At 40.3% G+C, this 22838-nt stretch overlaps 1 protein-coding gene across 10 annotated transcripts in view; it reads left to right on the top strand.

Moving 5' to 3' along the window:
* The window catches only part of BIRC6 (baculoviral IAP repeat containing 6), a 262531-nt gene that overhangs the window by 21479 nt on the left and 218214 nt on the right, over nt 1-22838 (top strand). For all 10 annotated transcript variants that reach the window (XM_083176127.1, XM_083176119.1, XM_083176125.1 and 7 more), the window contains exons 2-11: nt 669-850; nt 1217-1354; nt 4954-5147; nt 7567-7678; nt 7896-7978; nt 9520-9742; nt 9838-9998; nt 10614-10672; nt 12362-13756; nt 22584-22733. In XM_083176127.1, the coding sequence (XP_083032253.1) occupies nt 669-850; nt 1217-1354; nt 4954-5147; nt 7567-7678; nt 7896-7978; nt 9520-9742; nt 9838-9998; nt 10614-10672; nt 12362-13756; nt 22584-22733 (2697 nt within the window). The remainder of the gene's footprint in view (nt 1-668; nt 851-1216; nt 1355-4953; nt 5148-7566; nt 7679-7895; nt 7979-9519; nt 9743-9837; nt 9999-10613; nt 10673-12361; nt 13757-22583; nt 22734-22838) is intronic.

Here is a 22838-nt window from a genome sequence, read left to right as displayed (position 1 = left end):
TGCCCGCGATGGGCGCCGTTCTAGGAAACAAGTACCATTTTTTTTTTTTTTTTGATCCGTAATCTTCACCTTTAATAGGCTTGGAAATATTGTGGCGTGATTTGGGTACATTGGATGTTTATGGCTTGGAGCTGTCATAATGATTGCTGGGTTTGTCCTAAAGAACCGGTTTACTTTTATTTAATACATAATCTGTTTAAACCTTTATGGATTTCCCGAATATCACTCCTCCACGGTACCAGAAGGCTAGCTGGGGTGTTAGGCTAGGCCACGATGAATAGCTACATAATCAAATTAAGGGGCACTGAGGCATGGGTGGACTGCGGTTTCTGTGTGGCATAATATGATTTTGAAGTATTTTCACCTTATACTTTTTAATTACAGCGTTGGCATATTTTTTAATTTTTGGTTGAAGACCCCACAAACCTTAATCCTGCATTTCTCCTCCAGAGCAATATAAATCATCTTCATTATACATTGGCCAGATTCATACAGATGGTCGGCACCGCTTTCAATTGTTCTTTTTGCATTGTTTATGACTTTTTTTTTTTCCAATGTTGCAGGCCTTCCACATTAGAAGATAAAACAAGTATTTGATCTTTTATTTTATTTCAGTAACGCTATATTTTTTTTACCCTGTCTCTTTTTTTTTTTTTTTTTGTTATCAGCAAAGCCTGGTGTGCGAGTAAAATGCCAGTACTTCCCAACTGTTGATAAAGTTATCTTCGTGGACGATTATGCAGTTGGCTGTCGGAAAGACCTAAATGGCATCTTGCTACTCGACACTGCACTTCAAACTCCAGTCACAAAACCGGATGACATAGTCCAGCTTGAACTGCCCGTAACTGAGGTAAGCATACTCTATTTTGTCCAGAATTTTGCCGTTGTCCTGTATTTTACACTCAAGTCCTGTGTATCCGTAATATTAAAGTCAGTGTTAGAAGTTGCATGTCGCTCAGACACTTTGCTTGTGAGCTCAAGCTGTATAATTTTCCATTTAAAATGCCTGCATTTAGGCCAGTTGTCATGCTGGCAGAAGGCAATGTGCTGTTTTGGAATCATTGCATGGAATTTAATTCCCTTCCAATAAATGATTGAGGGTTATTTTTAAATATATAATACTTTACATAATTAATACATCAATAATAATAATAATAATATGCTCTAGCATTCGGTTTGTAAAAATCTAATCACGTGGCTTTTGTTTGGTTTGTAGGTGCAGCAGTTGCTGTCTGCTTGCCTGGAGAAAATTGACGTGTCTAGTGCTGAAGGTTATGATTTGTTTATTATGCAGCTGAAAGATGGCTTCAAAAATACCTCACATGAGACCGCAGCAAATCATAAAGTTGCAAAGGCAAGTTTTTTTGTTTTCTCTTTCAGTTTCTATTTTGTTGGTCAAATACTGTATAATTTACTTTTAATAGAGTTAATTTTCAAAGTACATTTTTGCTGATTAGATACTATAGATTTAAGACTGGAACTCAACACTTACTTAGGATTCGTGCCAGTACAGATGGCGTAATGGTTAGCATTACTGCCTCACAGCACTGAGGTCAATTCCCACCATGGCTCTAACTGTGCGGAGTTTGTATATTCTCCCCGTACTTACGTGGGTTTCCTCCGGGTACTCTGGTTTCCTCCCACAATCCAAAAATATACTGGTCGGTTAATTGTCTCCCAACAACTGAATCCTGTGTGTGTGTGTGTACATGTGGTAGGGAATATAGATTGTAAACTCCACTGGGGCAGCGACTGATGTGAATGTTCAAATATTCTCTGTGAGGTGCTGCGGAATATGTGTGCGCTATATAAATAACTGGTAATAAATAAATAATTTCATTTAGTAATCTATGTATGTACGTTTGGAAGCGAAAAGTGATTCACTTTCACAATATTAGTCTATATATTCTGATTAAGGAGTGCTGTGCTCTCCTACTATAAATCAGTACTTTTCTGTGTAAGAGGAAGGCATGGAAAATGTATATGAATTTGAAAGGTTTGTTCATGGTTTACCAAAAGAAATGACAGAGCAAATCTTTAAAAATAATCTGGATTTGCTGCTGTCCTTAACAAGAGGATACTCCACCCCTTGAATTACAGAAAATAGCAAAAGGAGAATAAAGACAGCTCTGATTCAAATAAATAATTAAAAATGTATTACTAATAACAATTAAATTACACAAATTACTGGCCGGTAATAATCATAAAAAATAATAAATAAATAATGAATAATAATTATAAATCACTCTATCCAACTCATTATGAGGTATTGCACAGGTTAATTTGTTAATAAAGCATAGTAGGAAAAACAGCTGTTATAGGTGCTTTCTCTGTAATGGTTGTAATCAGTCCAGGTTTTTGTTTTTATTGTGATTCCTTTGTTAATATGAGAAATAATAATTGCAATGAAAGGTAGACCGTTAAATAGCTCTCACAGCTTAGTTGGTTAGTGACTCAAATGTTAGTAGCATGCATGCTTGGCAGATTTTGCAGAAAAATATACGTGTCTTTATTGTCTCTATTCCTCATTACTTTTGTGTATTTTTTTTTTGTGTTAACACTGTGTGACACCCCCCCCCCCCTGTAATTTAGAAAACCCTGTTCATTTACTAGGGTATTTCTTTTACTTCGTGCTCCCCACTGCAAACATTCCACTTTATGTGCTCTGTTACCCTGATATGATGACAATGCATTTAGTCTAATGGTGCCCATACACTTATGCGATGGGATTCGATGCGACATCGAAGTACGATGTCCATCGAACCCAATCACATTTTTGGGTGCAAAGGAAGAGGGCGGCGGAGTAGTGTATGCTAGCAGTATTGCTTGCGGGAGTCAGCGGTGGCAGAAGATTTGTTTAAAACTCTGGGCTGCCCTGTGATTGGCTGAGCTCTCTCATCCAATCACAGGGCAGTCCAGTATTTTAAACAATTCTCCCGCCGCCCGCAAGCGCTACTGCTAGCACTACACTACTCCGCCGCCCCCTGATACGAGACACAGGTATGCTGCCAGCGGTCCCTAGGGCCCCAAACCCCACACCACACCACTGAATGCGTCCCCTCCGCCCCCCATCCCCAGATTGTATTTGAGCGATCGCATGTGGTTAAAAACCACATGCGACTGCTCCTACAATTCGACAGATATTATGTGCAGCACATAATATCTGTTGACGCAACATTCAACAGTGTGCCCGCGCATCGCGTCGAAAAGTCCCTTTTAAAAATGTATACAATCATTTGATTTATTTGCCAGGATTGGTCGAAATCGAATGATTGTATACAATATCTAACAAGTCTATGGGCAGCATAAGAAATTTTAATAAATATCTCATGCAGTTTCCAAATTATGGCTATGGAAATTTTACAAGGCTATTTTGGCTTTTAAATGAACTACCTTGCTTTAATTTTTTTTTTTTTAACTTTGAACCCATTATCCCACTTTTAAATTTTGACAAACATTTAATGTCAGTCTAAACTATCTCCTGAATATTTTCCTCCTAACGTTTCTGTCAATGCTCATTTTTCAGATAATCATGATCAAAAATGTCAGTTTTGAACTTGCAAAAGTTTTCCTCACAAAGCCTATTGAGAAGTATATCACTGGAAAGGACATACAATTATCTAGTATTCCCATTCACAATATAGAGTAGTTAAAAGAAAAAAAGACCAGCACACCACCTATGCAAAAAAAATTCAATGCATTAAAGGGAATAGGCGGAACAGTCACATGAAAAAATGGCCCAAAACATTTGACAAATGTACAAAATTTAATTACAATGATTAGCAGTCGTTATCATTCTATGAGGGAGCTGCAGACTTGCAGCTTATCCCCCTCTGGCCCCACAGCTACTGGCTCCTGAACACTTCCGGGTATTGAGCTGGATGCGCAGCATGGATGTAGGCCGATGGGATGAACCCAGCCGCGTCAGCTATACCACGCCGCATCAGAGCAAGGTGCCATGCATGGCAGATATTGGGAGGCCGGTTTTCCGGCACAAAAGAATGCTGACCAGCCTATGCCTTTTGCACCTCAAGGACATTAACTGGTGACACGCACCTGTCACGTCCAGCTGTGCTTGCAGACCCACCTACTCTCAGCACAACAAATGAGGCTAGCCAAAACTAATAATCAGACTGCTGGCTAATTCAAATGTCACAGTATAGCCTAAGCATCAAAGGGAAGTTAATCTTAAATGATGAAGTACAATAAGTGTGACTTCCATAAGTGTGACACCATTAGGTCCTTATACAGTAAATTTGGCTCCTCCCAAAAGTGATAATTTGAGATCAAGGAATAAAGTAAAATAGCTTATGGTTAAATGTGAACGCTGGTAGTCTACTAGTAATTACTAGTGTCGGAATGGCCGCGTTTTGTTGGAAATGGATGCAAATTTGACAATTAGCAGTTGTTTCTGACCATTCATATTTGACTAATGATAAATGCGGTTGGAAACTGCAGCATTGGTTAGGTGAATGCTGCTATTTCCGCCGGCTGAAATATCGGCACAGATTGAATACCACCATATGTTTCTTGGATTTCTTTTTTTCGGTCTGCTCAATCCCAAAAATAAATTCCTGATTATTTCAGCCTGCTGGCTTCGGTCAGCGCTAATTAAATAGTCCTTGGGGATCAATTTGCCCATGGCAAATTACTGTGGCTAATTGAATTTCCCCTTTAGTGGTGTTTTGGGGACATTATTCATTTAGAGTGCAATTTCTAGAACAGAGATTGTAAAAATCAAGTAATAAGAGCTTACATGCTGTAAAAAAATGTAATGCTTTGTTAAAAACGTAAAAAGAAAAATTCAAGTTATGTTGTAATTCAGAATTTACTTCTTTGGTAATTAGTTTTGATTTAGATTTTCTTGGCATCTAGTTATTTGTGTTTCTCATATTTATAAATCTTTTTCTGAAACTAAATCTCTTTTTAAAATGTTTTTGACTTCTCTTTCAGTGGGCAACAGTCACATTTCATCTTCCTCACCATGTGCTAAAGTCTGTGACTGGTGCAATTGTGAATGAACTTAAGAAGATAAATCAAAATATCGCTGCATTGCCTGTAGCCTCGTCTATAATGGACAGACTGTCTTATCTGTTAACTAGTGCAAGGCCTGAACTTGGTGTGGGGCCTGGTCGATCTGTAGATCGGTAAGCTTATATTTTTTTTTTTCATAACTGACAGCTGAAAGCTCTCATACCACCTGCTGAGCTAAACTGTTTACTGCACTAAACTCCATATTTAAATTGCAGGCTGATTCTAAGAACTTCCCTTTTTTAATTTCATCAGATATAGATAGCAAATATTTCTAGTAGTGCAGTTTTGAACATGGACCCACTAATTTGATGCTTTATTTTTAAAAACTAAAATAAGAAACAGCACACAAGCAAATGGATTGGTATATTGTTTGAACATGTTTTATTTAAAGTAAAGGTATAACTAGTGTATAACTTAAACATGAAGTTTTGGCAGGTTCTCTTAGGGGGGATGTTGTCAGGGTGCAGGAAGACCTTTGCCATAATCCCAACATCAATTAGGATTCTGGCAACAGAATCCTTACTGCTGGTAATGCCGAATGCTAATTATATGGGCAGTGCTAGCATGGGAAAGGGGGGGGGGGGGTGTTGGGTTTAAGCACTAGTGGGGGGGTATGTCAAGTTTATTGTCATTAGCAGAAGGAGGAACTCTCTCTGCAGACAAAACTGTAGCATACATATACTACCAGTACAATAAAGTAATATCCGCATATAACATACATAAATATACATAAAAACCAAACCACATTCAGGCATTTAATAACGTACTGCTGATGGTAGCAAACTATTGTGCAAACGGCTTGTACGTGCCCTGGGGTTTCTAAACCTTTTAAACGAGGGTAATTTCTCAAATGTACTAAAAAAGGGTGGCTAGAATCAACTAAAATTTTTAGTTCGCTTTAACATTCTGGAATAATAAAGCTCCAGAATGGTTGGCAGCTGCACTTCAATAATTTTGCCTGTGGCCTTTACAATACGTTCTAGTTTCGAGCGTTCCCTAGCTGTGCAGTTGGCAAACAATGATACCGAAGGTCAAGATACTTTCGATCGAACATCTGTAAAAATTTGTCATGGTGGGCTTGCTCACACCAGCCGCTGTTAGTCGCCTCAAAAAGAGACGCTGTTGGGATTTTTTTTATTTGAGTCAGAACATTGCCAGACCACGACAAATTAGCTGATACCTGAAGAACCAAGAACTTGACTGACTCCATAATTTCTACATCTCATTTATGCACACTGGTCTCTTCGGGACAGCTTGCTTTCTTCTGAAGTCAATCACTAATTCTTTGGTTTTTCCTTCGTTCTTCATCATCGCTGATCAACCCCACAACTGCAATACCGTCCGCAAAGGTCAAAATTTTGACAGAACCAGAGGACGATATGCAGTTGTGGGTAAACAGCGAGTATAGTAGGGGACCGAGGACACATCCCTGCGGCACTCCGGTTTTAATTGTTCCTCAGATACAGCATTCCCCATTTTAACCATCTAAGGTATATCAGTTAGGAAATTTAGAATCCAATTACAGGTAGATCCGCTCAAACCGAAGTCAAATAATTTTGATACTAGTGACATTGTGATAACTGTATTAAATGTGGAACTATAGTCCACCAAAAGAATCCTCACATACTGTAGGCTGATTTATGTTCCAAATGTGTTAATGTGGAGTGCATAACAGAAGCTACCGCATCATCGGAACAACTGTTTTTCCTGTGTGCAAATTGGATGGGGTCATATTCTACCGGCAGAAATCACTGAATCTGTCTTTTATAGCAATCTCCAAATGCATTTGGTTACCAATGACGTTAACGCAAGTGGGCGATAGTCATTCAAACATTTGGGGGGCCTTTCTTTTAACAGGGTTGAACAAAAGTGTCACCCACACTTTAAACAGACAGTGGGAAAAAAAGAAGGAAAATACTTCTCAAAAGCGCCTTTGAGAAGTATTTTCCTTCTTTTTTTCCATCTCTCAGTTGGAGTCCAGAGAAGTTATCGGTACACGTTCACCATTGCCATGCTAACTTGTTGCTTGTGTAGATCTTTTGACAATGTAGATCTTTTGCCTCTCAACCAAAAGTAGTGGACCTAGCAATTGGAATAAACTAGCAGATACTGGGGCAGGCACAGAAAAATTCCTAAAAGTAGCCTAGTTGTTCAGAGAAAGCAAGGCTGCAGCTGCCGGGGGGAAAACCTTTTTTTATTTATTTTGTCCACTGACCCTGTATGTTTTCCGAAGAATTTTTTTTTTTTTTTTTAAACAGGGTGATCTTATTGGTTATCCTGATTTTTAATTAAATGGAATTTTTTATTTATTGTGAAAAATACCGTAAAATGGATTGTTTGTTTATTGGGGTTAATGTGATACCCCCAATTGTGTTTGTCACATGTAGCAAAAAAAGGAAAAAATATACATTCACAATACTGTTTCCTCAGCAATCGAATTCTGTCTTTTCTAGGTACCTTTTATAGCTTGTAGTACCTTCATGGTATTTCATGTTCTATAAATAGCATATATGTCATTATATCTTCTGTCAGGTCCTTGATGTACAGTGAAGCAAACAGACGGGAGACATTCACTTCTTGGCCTCATATCGGCTACAGATGGGCTCAGCCTGATCCCATGGCTCAAGCAGGTTTTTATCATCAGGTGAGATGTGCGGTGTTCAGATAAGCGTGAAGCTTACATAGTATATGTTGTCTCTGTGCGTACAAACATTTGTAAGATAACACTTTGTGTAAAAAATGTCCTGTGCATTATGTTGGTATAATAATTAGAGATCAAATATTTTATTGTGTTATGCACATAAGTATGGATCATGCCTCTGTTTGTATTAATCTTTTATATTGTTTATTCATATTGGCAGCCAGCTTCCTCAGGAGATGATCGAGCCATGTGCTTCACGTGTAGCGTATGTTTAGTGTGCTGGGAACCCACAGATGAACCTTGGTAAGTTGGAATGTCGCATTTTGCTAATGTAGGTCTACTTAATGGTTTACCAGGCATCACTCTCTTTATTTCACATTTTACATATTTAAAATGCCGCCCACACAACAAATACTGCAGCTATAGGTGTACTTGATTGCTGCAAATACATATTTGTATCTAGGCAAAGGTAGTCATTCCAAACAGCCCCTTTTGGTACGCCAGGTCACAGGAGACATCTTGTAGCATTGGGCATCTTTTTTTGCAGAAAGCAAATCTTAATCCCATGCAATGCGACTAGGACACATGAGTAGACAGTGCTAATTAATGTGATATATGACCCTTGTATATCTGTGTGTGCCTGAGTCTTTGAATCGATATACGAAGTGCTACAATGTAGCAGCTGCGGCTTTTTCCAATACAAGTGCTGTACAGCTCTGTATGCAGACTCGGTCGCACACAATATGCAATTGTCATCTCAAATTAATCAGCATGATCTCCTTGTGTCACGCTGTGTTGTGACCAAGACTCAACTTCAGCAAAAAGAAATCCCTGATAGTTGCGTTGGACCAGTCAAGTTGCTCCCGCCAAGCATTCTGCATTAAATAGCTTATTGAGGCTAGATGTGAGGGGTCCCCTTTGTGTACAACTGAAGCACTGACTAACGCCTTGTACAGCAGAGATCCCTCAGCACACATCCCTGTACACGCACCATCTGTGCTGATAGACAGTGCATGCACCATCATTCTAAACGGGAGATGGCGACACGCAAGGCTGAGCATCACCATCATTATAGCGTGTACACATGGAGCAATCCTTGCTTACTTTCTAGGCAATCTAGTCTGATTGCTTAGAAAACAGCACACAATTGCTATGTGTATGCCCCTTTTAAATGCAAGTAACCATTCTGGTCTACTAGTCTGGTATATCTATTTGGCAATCTTTCTTGTGTGTTTGTCAATATTTATTTTTGTACAAGTTTATGACAATGACTAAATAATTTTGTATAGTTTACTAAGCTCTATTAAACTGTGGAAGGCTACATCTTCACAACTGCACTGTAAAACCATTTCGAAATAAGGGCCTGATTCAGACCTGTGCAGTCCCAGCAAGCAGGTAAACGCTGTCCTGCCGACCGCGTACACAGCTGGGCACATAGGGGAAATTATTCACACCCAAATGATTTTCCCCCGTTTGCAGCTCTGAGTAAGTCCAGAACTCTCTCGGTGCTGTGAAGGCACATGTCACACCCCCATGCACATGGGCGGTTGCTCGATTATCGCTCGGGTTGCAAATTTGCAGCCTGTGCGAGTGAACCTGAAGTGTAATGAAAGTCGGACATTTAGTTGAATGAAACTTTTTTTTTTTTTCTCTGCAAGAAATAGAATAATATTCATATCATGTAATGGTTTACACAAAATTTAGGAATATGCATAAAAATTAGACCTATTGTTTCTTTGTCAGAAATTAGTTTTTCACTATTGTGGTGGTTTTTCACAAAATGTTCCCTTGCACAACTTTTGACAAAATGTACTTTTTTTTTTTTAAATTTTTCCTTTCCCCAGGTCTGAACATGAGAGACATTCCCCAAATTGTCCGTTTGTCAAAGGTGAACACACTCAGAATGTACCCCTCTCCGTTACACTTGCAACATGTCCTGCCCAGTTCCCCTGCACAGATGGCACAGATAGAATATCCTGCTTTGGGGTGGGAAACTGCCCCCATTTTCTTGCTGCTGCGACAAAGAGAGGAAAAGTTTGTGTGTGGGATGTATCTAAGCTCATGAAGGTATTTATTAATAATAATATTTTAACTGTCTATGGTTAAGAAATATTCAAGCATGCTAACCTACTTTAATTTCTCCTCTTTAACGTTCTTTTCAGGTGCACTTAAAATTTGAAGTAAACCCATATGACCCTGCAATAGTGCAGCTTTTGGTTCTCACTGGTGACTCTACGACTGCAGTTGAGACTAGAAGGCCAACACTGGCATGGCTAGAAGACTCATCCAGCTGTTCAGACATCCCAAAGCTGGAGGGAGACAGGTAAATCAGTACACGCCACACCAGACTGAATATTGATTGGTGCTCCTTCTTAAGATGCCCATACACGTTGCGATTTTAGCATGCTTTTTGAACTTTTAAAGTTCAAAACGCATCGCAATGGTTAGAATCACACCGTGTACCCGCGGGGATGCGATTCGCGTCCCCGCGGGTACAATATTGTATAGCACAAAAAGTATGTGCAGGCAGTACTGTTTGTGCTACATCGCATTGCATCACTTTTGTAGTACATGCAATGTCCATTAGGTGACTATTAACTTTTTTTTTTTTTTAAAGAGGCTAAAATCGCATCGCACTTGAACAGTACAGTACATCGCATCATAGCCACTACAAGTGCCAAAATAGCACGGCACTTTGAAGTACAAAATGCACAGCACAGAAAAATCTCAACGTCTATAGGCACCTTAAGTTACATGCATGCACTGAAGACACCAAAATTTTAATGTGTATTTTTTTTTTTTAATTCATAACCTAATTATCAAATGCTATAGAAATGTATTTAATCAACAGGTGGCTTAATATCATTGCAATCTGTTGTAGCCTCCTTTTTTTTTTCTTTGTCTATTATGCTTATTTATATATAATCTTTTATTTTAGCGATGACTTGCTGGATGATTCAGATAGTGAAGAGCGATCAAGATCTGACTCTGTAACAGGTGTGTGCAATTCTAGACTGATCGCCTATAGTATTTTGATTTATTAATGCGCGAAAAGTCTATAAAAGTGTCCACATACACCGATCCTCAAACCACACCAATTACGCCTGTTTAGCATGCTATGGACTTCCTTAGCTGGGCCATGTGACCTTTTTCTTCAAATGTTTCTTAATGTTCTGTATTAATCTGAAGTAGATAGAACTGGGGGTGGTCGTCTTTGGCCATTGATAAGTGTTTGCAATCGATGGTGCAACACTGATGTTGCATAATCAATGGCAGTACTCTGATGTTGAAGAACATCAGAGGTGCTGCTTCACTGGCTAATGACTACTCATGCACAGCTCTCAGCTGTTGATGGCTAATGGTCTGATACCGATCATGGTAGAGCCATCGATGACCCACACTACTTGGTACACTATTACATAATTAAGATGCTAATGCAGTAAAAAGTACATAATATGGATAAAAATAAATAAACCAGACAGCGGTCCTAAACTGTAGCAACTCTGTATTTTGTCTTTTTACCCAGAATACATACTTTTTCCTTGAACTGTACATTGTAATTTGTTAATAGTGTATGAAATACTGTTCTTTGGATTAGTATTTTTGTTGCAAATGAATTGGTATTAGATCAAGTGACATGCGCCTATGCTTCATTTTCAACTTTATACCAATGTATTTGTGGCCGAAAACCAGTAATCTTAGTGTGGAGTGTAACAGGGGCGATGTGCCTGTCCGACTGAAATGCAGGAGTAATAACACAAGCTTAGTGAGAACAGAAACCTCTTGTGGAGCAGAAGTTTTGATTGCTTAGAATTTTTTTTGCAAAATTAAGAAAAATTGCTCAAGCTCTGAATCGCTACCTGTGGTGGTTAATCTCAGTTGCACATCCTATTCCTATGCTCTTGGGTTGCTCATAGAGATCTTTCATCTTTTTTCAAAATCCATAATGTTCTAGTACTAGTTTTGTTCAGAGTGCCCAACGTTTATGTGAACCTAATATTCCAGAATGTTTTAAGAAGTGTGACAATAGGGTAAGAATGTGTTATATTAGTTTTATTTATTCTACTTATTTACAATCAAGAGAATTGTTTTCTTCATCTGTTTACCTCCATCAATGATAGTTGTTATAATCTAATAACAAGCACTATTAAATTTAAATATCGAATTGAGATGCTGGATATGACTACTACAATTTTGAAAGTAATGGATTTTCAATAAAACCACTTATTACCGGTAGTCATGGATGTTATACAAGTTTTTTTTGTTACTTTGTGGTCCTTTGGTGTACGTTTCCACAAATAACTTGTTTCTTTAAAGTTTTTCATAAATACCTACACTATGTCATTTTAAAATGTATAATATCTTTTGGATTATGCACTGAGGGGCAGATTTATTAAACCTGGTGAAGTGATAAAGTGTCTGGTCTTTATCACCGGCCAATCGGATACTACCTGTCATTTTTCAAACCAAGCCTGTAACTTCACAGGTAGAGGCTGATTGGCTGGCTGGTGATAAAGTATCAGCCACATCACTTCACCATGCTTTAATAAATCTACCCCTGAGAGAGTTCACATTCCAAAGAGTGTTTGTTATCGTGCTTTCTGGTCCTCAGTATCAGTGAGTATTTAATGCTAATTTAATGCTAATTTTTTTTTTTTTATGCTCAAACTGTTCTTCCTTTTGCAGGACACACATCTCAGAAGGAAACTCTGGAGATGAGCCTGGATATAACTGCCCTCAGTATACTGCAGCAGCCAGAGAAACTTCAATGGGAAATTGTTGCCAATGTCCTAGAAGATACTGTAAAGGACTTAGAGGAACTTGGGACAAACCCTTCTTTAATTGGTTGTAAAAGTGAAAAGACCAAGGAGAAGCACTTAGACCAGCACAACATTCCCTTTCCTTGCTTACTGACTGGTGGCTTACTGACATACAAGTCCCCTGCTACCTCCCCAACTAGTAGCAATTCACGTAGGTCTCTTGATGCTTTAAACAGGACTCCAGGCGAGAGCTCCTCGGAGCAGGGCTCTACTGACAATGAATCTGGCATGAATTCAGATCTTAACTCTCCTATGGTGAAAAGGACTCTACCAGTAATGCTGCTGTACAGCATCAAAGAGTCTGACGAAAAAGCAGGAAAACTTTTTTCTCAGATGAACAATATTATGAGCAAAAGTTTACATGATGATGGATTTACTGTCCCCCAAATAATTGAGATGGAGCTTGATAATCAGGAGCAGTTGCTTCTGCAAGACCCCCCTGTCACGTACATACAGCAGTTTGCTGAGGCTACTGCTAACCTGACCTCCCCTGACACAGACAAGTGGACTTCGATGGTTCCTAAGCCTGGAATGCTGGTGCAGTGCATGCGGCTGCCTAAGTTTGCAGAAGAGGAGAACCTATGTGTAGATTCCATTATTCCATGTGCAGATGGTGTCCATCTTTTAGTAGGTTTACAGAAATGTTCCGCGGAGTCCTTGAGTGCAATAAATCAAGTAGAGGCCTTGAATAACTTAAACAAATTAAACTCTGCTCTTTGCAGTAGGCGGAAAGGAGAAGCTGAGCACAGTCTCAGTACTGTGAATGGCACAAGTATCAATGTTATTCCCTGTGAATCTTCAGCAGATGTTCACGATCCTTTAATTATCCAACCAGTACAGAGAAGCGTGAGCGGTGGCTACTTGGCGATTTATAAAATGAATTATACAACCAGGATAGTGACTCTGGAGGAGCAGCCGGTAAAAATTTTACACATTAAAGACCCTCAGGATGCCATTACCTCACTTATTTTATTACAGCCTGATATTTTAGATAACCGAGAGGACGACTGTGAGGAGTCCTCGGAAGAGACACCATTGACTCCTAAAAATCTTAATGGCAAAGAGAAGAAATCTGATTTGCTCAGTTTGGGTCACTTGGTGGTAACCACTCAAGGTGGATATGTGAAAATTCTAGATCTTTCAACTTTTGAAGTCATGGCTAAAGTGGATCCACCAAAGAAGGATTTATCGGATGATGTGGACCCCTTTGTGTCCGTTGTGTACTGTTCGGGTACAGACAGATTATGTGCCTGTACTAAAGGTGAGAACTGAATGTGGCGTTATCGTTGCCGATGGTCCGACTCTTCATTTTCTATTCTTTTAGCCCTTCTGAAGTTTTGAAGATAAAAATATATGTATTTGCATGCATGAAGAAAGGGGATATAGTCTTCTCATGTGATGGTATAGCTAAATACGATTTCTGTTTTATGTTTTGACTTTCATGAAAGGGTACAAATTAGAATGGACCGTTTTCTTAATGTATAGGGTGGTATTCAATGCCTCTGAAGGCGAGCAGTTCCCATAGCTTGCCATCAGAGTATTCAACTGCCTCGCCTTCTCTCGCCGTTTCAGCTAGCTGGGTCTTTTCAGCTAGGTGGAAACAGCGAGTGTGCCCATTAAAACTGCGGGGCTCACCACAAAATGCAGTGGACTCGCTGCATTGATCCTCACCATCAGAGGATGGTATGGTATCTCTCCCAAACATTGAATATGACGAGTGGAGTTGAATGCGAGGATGGATTTTCCTCCCAATAAAAACCCCCCTTGTCGTGACTTTAAATAGACCCCAATCATTTTACACCATGCCCTTTCATACATAAAACAGCAGCATAGAATGTACTGTTCTATATATACAGTATGTAGTTGTTTTTTTCAGTAAAGCTTTGTGTTTTTTTTTTTTTCTTGTATAGTACTTCAAATGTATTGTTTGTTTCTTCACATTCTCAAACTCTGGTTCTATCGCTGTAGTGCAGACTGTAAAATATTTAGAATGATACCACCTGATTGTTTACTTAAATCTACATTTATTTGGAAACAAGAAGTTGCTTATGGTGTGTACACACGGTGAAGATATGCGGGACTCGCATCGCACGGCACGCATGCAGTGGCACAATTTTGACTATATAGTGCAGATCTGCACTATATAGTCAATGCAGCCAAAACTATCTGTCTTGCGATACGGGAACGCGCATCAGGATCGCAAGGGTTAAAACCCTTGCGATCTGCTCGCGATGCCAACACGATGTTGACTATATAGTCAACATCGGAAGGCATATCTTACCATGTGTACACACTAGAACTTTGATGTTCCAAAACCTGCACGGCTTACACACTGATAACGAACACTACAGTGTAATATTGTCCAGATATAATTATTACAGATGTCCTCATTCAGTTTGGATTCAGTTGTGTGCACCTTAACAATAATTGTCTAACAAAAGATGCTTTCTTTTGCAAGCTTTTGATAGGCTTTATACTTAATTTGGAAAGCCCAAAATATTATACAGCATAGAACTTTTAGTGCAGTGTGAGACACCTAGTGACACTGGGCCTAATTCAAATGCGGTCGCAAAGTGGCTTTTGTATGCACATTGTTTTGTTTTCCTACTGCACATGGGTCCAAACCATAGTGTGCTCGCACAGCAATTAAATTACGATGGAACGTGGAGGTGTATTGATGGGAGAAGTGTTTTTGAACTTGCAGAAAAGGGGAATAAAGTGTTACTGTTACAAACTTATGATAAAATAGACATTTTTTACAGACATTTTTCTGTACCTAAAAATTCTTTCATTTGATCAAAAATGCAATAATTAACCATTAAAAATTGGCCCAAACCATCCATTTTTGACACCCAGTGCTTTTCTTATGGCCAATAGCTGCCTTCTATCTCCGATGTCCCTTTTTTAGGGGGATGGGCTTGTTTCTTCACCTCCAGTCTTCATAGTGCAGGGAGATCTTGGGGGAAGGATATGCTGGGCACTGTGGGGTCAGTGATGAGGGAGGAAAAGTGATAAAGTGCCTGGTACTTTCTTACCGGCCAATCAGCTCCTGACTGTTAAGTTACTGGCTGGGTTTCAAAAGGGACAGTTAACAGCTGGTTGGCCAGTGATAAGTACCAGCCACTTTATCACTTCTCCTTCCTTATTACTGCTTCATACATCTACCCCACTGTTTTTTACAGTGTTGAAAATGGGGCATGTCTAAGGCTATAACCCGGTTTCTGACTAGCCACACTCTCTTGGGGCTTGCATGTCTTTGGTGCAGTCTAATGTTCCTTTTTAGTATAGAGAATGGTTTGTAACCTGTGCTCCCAGAGGTCTCTAAATGATAATAGTGTGTGTCAAAAAGGAGGGGAATGTTGCACTAAGGTATTTGTTGTGCCCCGCAAATAATGTGCGAAGATGCTGAGGTATAGAACCAGTGAGCGCAAGCTACCAATCCTGTAGTAATGTTCCTTTTTGCAGATCAGCACGCTGCCTGATTAGAAAACTAGAATGACTGTTAGTGTTTTTTGATAAAAGCAGTCATTTTATTGCCCTCTGAAGAAATTTTCCTGACCAAACCTGGGCAGACTCGCTAGAGTTTCTGCACAGCGAACAGCTCACAGGCTATTACATAAGCCCTAAGACTAAAGTAGGATTACTTTGCAATGTGGGAAAATCATTGATTTAACTCCAAAGGCTTTGCGTTGTACATAATGAGTGTGATGTCTCCATCTAAACATACAAGATTTACTTGCTTAGCAACTCTTGCTGCTAAAAGGGCCTAATTCAGACATAAAGCACATTCTCAAATGGACAAAACCATGTTGCCCTTCAGGTAAGACAAATGTAACGTGCAGAGAGATTTTAGATGTGTGTGGAGTGTTCAAAACTGCGATCTAAATCGCAGTGTAAAAATAAAGCATCCAGTATTTACCCTGCACCGAAACAAAATAATTCACGAGATCTAACTCTCTGCACATGTTTTTTTCTCAATATACATTTTTAGAGATGTCATGAATACAAAGAATAGGCACCACAAGAAAACCTACGCAGAGGTTTCATAATAAAAAGAAAAATACTAATTATTACACTTAACATATTATATAGACGACTCTCTTGTTTTTAAGATATTATTATGTTAAAGAGTAATAAAAACTAGTTAAGAGAAAAAGACAGAAGGACAAAGGAGGGAGAAAAAGAAAAGCGAAAAGAAGGGGAGAGGAGGAGTTGGGGAGGGTGGAAATAGAAATAGGGATCCAACCCGGCTGGACAATATAATCGCTGGAAGGTCAAGAAAACTAGCACAGGATCATTTTCCAGGTTTATTTAGTAAAAAGCCGGTGGGACATCGAAGTGAGTGGTCCAGGGTTCCCAGACTAATGAATTTTGTAGAAGAGCCTTTCAAAATGATGGTACTGTACTCCATAGAATGAATATGCCTGATCGTGACAGTGATTTCAGCCAATGTCTGCAGATTTGAAGATCTCCAATGGCCCGCAATATAGGATCTGACTGCAAGAACATTGGGGCAGATGTATCATAGCAGCGCTTATCGCGCAGCTATGATACTTCCTGCTTCGCCTCAATAGCGAGGCGAAGCAGGAAGGGACATCGACAAGATGTATTAACATCTTGTCTGCCGAAGCGGGGGAGCGTTAACTCCCCCCTTCGGCGATGTCCCTTTCTGGAGATAGCGCATCAGTATTAACTGATGCGCTATCTCCTGTCCCCCGGCCGGCCGCACTGGGCATGCGCGGGATCTCGCTGTTCACGCGAGATCCCCAGCGCAGCCCAGACCTAACAGCAGGGACAGCGCTGTCCCTGCTGTTTAGATAGGGCTTCGCCAGCCTGATGCTGGCGAAGCCAAACCCGGCTTCGTGCGGAACGGTCAGCGATGCTGACCGTTCATACATTCGGCCTGCTATCATTTTGATAGCAGCGCCGATATGGACAGGGGCGCATAGCGCCCCTGTCCATTACCGCATCCCGGCCGCTTCATACATGGGGGAGAAGCGGTATCAGTGCACATAACGTGCGCTGATACCCTTCTCCCCCATATCGACGCATCATACATCTGCCCCTTTATGAGTTAACAGTTTGTTCTTCTCTCGAGATGCCTCTGGCATATCCATGGAAAGGAGAAAACAGCCAGCCTTGAAAGGAATATATATAGATAAAATAGCGTGGGACTTGTGTAGTTTCACGGCGGCACGCTACGTAGTCAGCGTAGTGTCCCCGCGGCAGCCCTGCGTAGTGTCCCAGTCAGGCAGCGTAGTCACCGTTCTGTCCCCGCGAGCTGCAGCTCTGTCCCCGACATCTCTGGCAAGCCTAGTGAGCGCCTCACACAGCGCTGGTAGCTGCCAGATCACCTGCGCGGGCGGACACCTGTGGAGAGACTCTCCATCTGCCTGAGTTGCACCAGCGTCTTATACGCTTGTGCGTCTCAGTAATTCTTGCTGTAGAGTACGGCAATCCTGCCTATATCTTCAGGGAGACGGTCAGGGTTAGTGGTTCGGTATCACGTGCGTCTCGTGCACAAAGGGGGTGCGGGCGCAAGTGAGTCTCATGCACAATAAAGGACACATTTGCCTGTGCTCCATGTTACGTACAGATCGAGAGGATGCGTACTGTAATGGCCATGGGGAAAAAAGTAGCAATAACAAAAAAAAATTGTCTTTTTAAATTTTAGTTGCATTACCACAAGTTGTTCCACATGTCAATGTATACATGCCTGTGGTCCAGTTTTGGGCTTCCTGTTACATGCCAGAGGATGATGTCATTGTTGCTTTAAGCAGTATATTGTGCAATGGTGTACATCTTGCGATCTGTTCTAGGTGGAATTGTTTTTTACTGGTCTTTAAAGTGGATTTATAGTAATGCAATATTTGGTTTAGAGATTAGATTTATTTGAAGGGAAAAGTATTAAGAACTCTAAGCTAAAGTTTTTAATAAATAACCATTCGATCAATGAAGCGGTGATGAGAGTGGAGACTTAGCAAACATACTACATCTTCTTGTTGTTTTATAGAATGTTCTTGATAAATGCTTTCCTCAAAGCCGATTGGCTGCTATGGGCAACTTTTCCACCAATCCACTCTTCAACTTTTATCACTGCTTCATACATCTTCCACCACCTCCAATTTGTTATGACGATATAACCATTATATTGCATTATTAGTGATCCCACTACTATCACAGTAAGGCGCCGATGTACATGGATGTCGCTAATATGGGACAGCGCGGATGGTGTAATGGTTTGTATTACTGCCTCACAGCGCTGAGGTCATGGGTTCGATCCCCACCATGGCCCTAACTGTGCGGCGTTTGTATATTCTCCACGTGTTTGCGTGGTTTTACTCCGGGTACTCTGGTTTCCTCCCACAATCCAAAAATATACAAGTCAGTTAATTGGATTCCATCAAAACTAACCCTAGAATGTCTGTGTCTGTACATGTGGTAGGAAATATTGATTTGTAAGCTCCAGGGACTGATGTGAATGTTAAAATATTCTCTGTAAAGCGCTGCAGAATATGTAAGTGCTATATAAGAAACTGTTAATAATAATAATGTGGATGGGCCCGCATGTTGTAGTCACTGATGGGGGCATGCCCGGCACCTAGGGAGGGCAATCGATGCAGGGTGCTACTATTGGAACAGGACGTGTTTTGTCCTTTTAAAATTGGGCAGGGCCTTGTGCCCTGGTTAAACAGCCTGGCATGAACACTACCTTGTTTTAGCTCCCTCAAATATATTTACCTACCTGTTTCGCTAGTTAGTCGTTTTGTTTCTCAATCTCTGAACCCTAGCACTGCATGTTTTTAAATTAGTACCACCTGTAGATATATTGTGTTAGTAAATTAACAGGTGATCTGGAAAATATGTGGTGGTAGGGTTCCGTGAGGACTGGATTTGAGAAACACTGCACTAGGTAGATTGATCTTTTGGCAGCCCATCAATCAACATTTTGGGTATAATTGTGTCTAGCAAGACCAGCTGTGGTACTCAAAATGGTGTTACTGCCATTACTTTGGAGGGGTTGGTTGCTTTATTTGGAAACTAAGTGGATTTTTGTTCCTTGCCTGTAAAATCCTTTTTTCTTAAGCCAAGGTGGATGTTGGGATAGTTGGTATTCCAGGAGTGAAGGACTGGGCACCAAGGAGTTGAAACTTCTTTGAAACATTGCAGCCCATAGCTCCATGCCCTTATACCCCTTCCTGTCCTCAGAGACCAGTTTTTAACTTAACTAGCCGAGGAATAGGAGAAAAGGACCACTCAACAGAAAATAGAACTTAACAACCGTGTATAAACTGTAACTATAACTAATGGACCCCATACATCAGCAATAACAATTTATGGATTTCCAGATACAGGGATTTTTTGGCCAGATAAATGGATTTTACAATCTATCTGACTTGCCCCACACATTACAGATTTATTTCAGTGATCGGCAGATTTTTCCATCTAAAGATTGCATCTTCATATCTGGAAATTGCCCAATCGATTGTCATTTCAGCTGTTCATAATGTAAATAGATGAAGACGAATTGGGAATGCCCACACATATAAAAAAGATCCACAGATAATACCAGATTATTAAACATGTTTAAAAACCTGATTAAGCAATCGATTGGCGATTTTGATTGGGATTGCCAAAAGGGGGAGCCCACACATCTAAAAATAATTGTGGCAATCATCTCCATATCTGAAAATTGTCACAATTAATTGCTGATGTATGGGGCCCTTAACAGAACTGCTAAAGGGCCCCATACATCAGCAATTAATTGTGACAATTTTCAGATGTGGAGATGATTGCCACAATTAATTTTAGATGTGTGGGCTCCCCCTTTTGGCAATCCCAATCAAAATCGCCAATCGATTGCTTAATCAGGTTTTTAAACATGTTTAATAATCTGGTATTATCTGCAGATCTTTTTTATATGTGTGGCCATTCCCAATTCGTCGTCTTCATCTATTTACATTATGAACAGCAATCGATTGGGCAATTTCCAGATATGAAGATGCAATCTTTAGATGGAAAAATCTGCCGATCATAGAAATAAATCTGTAATGTGTGGGCAAAGTCAGATAGATTGTAAAATCCATTTATCTGGCCAAAAAATCCCTGTATCTAAAAATCCATAAATTGTGATTGCTGATGTAGGGGGCCCATAATGGGCCCCATAAGAACCAAAAATACACTTTTTTCCAGACCACCAGCAGTAGATGCTGTGATAGCGGGACATCCTAAAGCTGGGAGGGAATGCTCCCAAGCTGCACTTATGACACCTCTGCCAAAACCGGCATCGGCTGAAGTGAAAGTGTAAAAATCATAGAATTTGATAAATTTGTGAGCGGAAGACCACATAGCTGCCCTGCAAATGCTCTCTGCTGAGACACCCGCATGCAAGGCCTAAGATGTCCCCGTGAACCTCGTGGTTCCCTGCACTGAATGAGGTACTGGCATCCCCACAAACAGGTACGCTTGTCGTATTGTGGACCTTAGCCAATGGTCTAAAGTACATTTGGAAACAGGCCAACCAACTTTTTTTTATATCAAATAGGACAAAAAAGGTGTCAGATTTCCTTCTCTGGAAACATAAAGCCCTGACCACGTCCAACATTTAATCGTTTTCTGATGAAGGGGAAGGCATTGTTGAATAAACCGGGACATCAATTTCTTTGTTAATGTGGAACCCGGAGACCACCTTTTGTGAGAGCAGTTCTGCGTACCAGACTTAGCTATCACTATTCGTGAAAAATCAATAAAGGTGATCTGTGTGAGAGCACTCAGATCCGAGACCCTACGCACTGAAGCTATTGCCAGTAGGAATAGTGTTTTTGAATGTAAGCCGAGAAAGTGCTACAGACTCCAGAGGTTCAAAAGGAGTCTTAGTCTAACAATGTAGAACCAATGGAAAGGTCCCACGGGTTTGCAGATGGGCGTATTGGAGTTTGGAGGTGTAGAGCCCCTTGTAAAAAGGTGTGAATTGTAGAAGATGCAGCTGTCTTCCGTTGAAAGAGAACAGAGAGAGCCGACACTTGAACCTTCAATGAAGCATGGCTGAGACCCAGGTTGAGGCCAGATTGCAAAAAGCCTAGAACTCTAGACAATTTGTATGTTCTAGGATTAAACTTTTTAGGCTCACACCAAAGAAAGTATTTCTACCAGATACGATAGTAAACCCGTGCTGGGGACAGCTTTCTAGATGCCAGCAAAGTCTCAATGACCGAGGGTGAAAGCCTTTTTCTTCTTAAGACCAACCGCTTAATAGCCATCCCGTCAAAGCTAGCTTGCCTAGGTTTAGGTAGGTAAAACTGGGGTGCCCCGGACAGCTGTGAACGATCCTGGTACCACAACAGTCTCAGGCAATTTGGAGCCACAAGAATCATGGTTACTAGTTCCCACTTGAGGTGTCAACTAAGACGCAGGAGTGGTGGTACCGGAGGGAAGGCAAAAACCTTCTGAAATGGCCAAGGGGCCAAGAGGGCATTCACTAGACAAGCCTGGGGATCTCTCATTCTCTTGTTTTGCCTTTTTATTTTTGTTTATTTATTATGGGACCCCTGGTGCCAGGGTTCACTTTTTTCTTTTTTTCCCTCTCCTTTTTGACCTTTTCAAAAACTGTTGAAATAACTAGCAATAGATGCTAATGAAAATACAATACACTTTTTTTGAACTTGGAACGTGCATAATTTAAAATAAATTCTAACATTGGCATAATACAAACCTCCATTTCGTATGCTGTGACAGGCACTGTCACACACAATATAGGTATGCCGCATATCGTTTGTAATCAGTCTGCTTGTGCATTATGTTTACATAACAAAGCAAATACCTAATTTCGTCAAAAAGACACCCTGTGCTAGCAGCATCTTTTTGGCAGACATCTCCATAGCCTATTAAAGAAAAATGTATGAGGGCAAATCTGTGTTCTTCTACTTCATGACAATGGGAAATTAAATTTACATATCCTCTTTGTGTAATATAAATCTATAGAAGTCTTTTACCTGCAATAGTTTTGTATTTGCTGTAATTCTCTTTAAGAATGCATATATTCCACTGTTTCTTTTTGTTAAATGTATTTATTTGTATACTTGTTTCAGGGGGTGAACTTCATTTCCTCCAGATTGGAGGGACGTGTGATGACCTTGATGAAACGGACATTCTTGTTGATGGATCACTCACGAAGGGTGTAGAACAGTTAGTGGAAGGCATCAAGCCACTGTCAAACCCTTCCAGCCCTGGCATCACAGGTAAATAAAGGTAGCTGTGTACAAGTGCACAAGAGCCAGCCTATGAGTTTATTTACAAATATCCAAAATGTAGGGCATTACAACCTGACACTTAACAAATATTAG

Source organism: Crinia signifera, chromosome 3 (genome assembly GCF_055691185.1).
Source record: "Crinia signifera chromosome 3, ASM5569118v1, whole genome shotgun sequence".
NCBI lineage: Eukaryota > Metazoa > Chordata > Amphibia > Anura > Myobatrachidae > Crinia > Crinia signifera.
The sequence above is the reverse complement of the archived record's forward strand: the minus strand, read 5'-3'. Positions and strand labels throughout refer to the sequence as shown.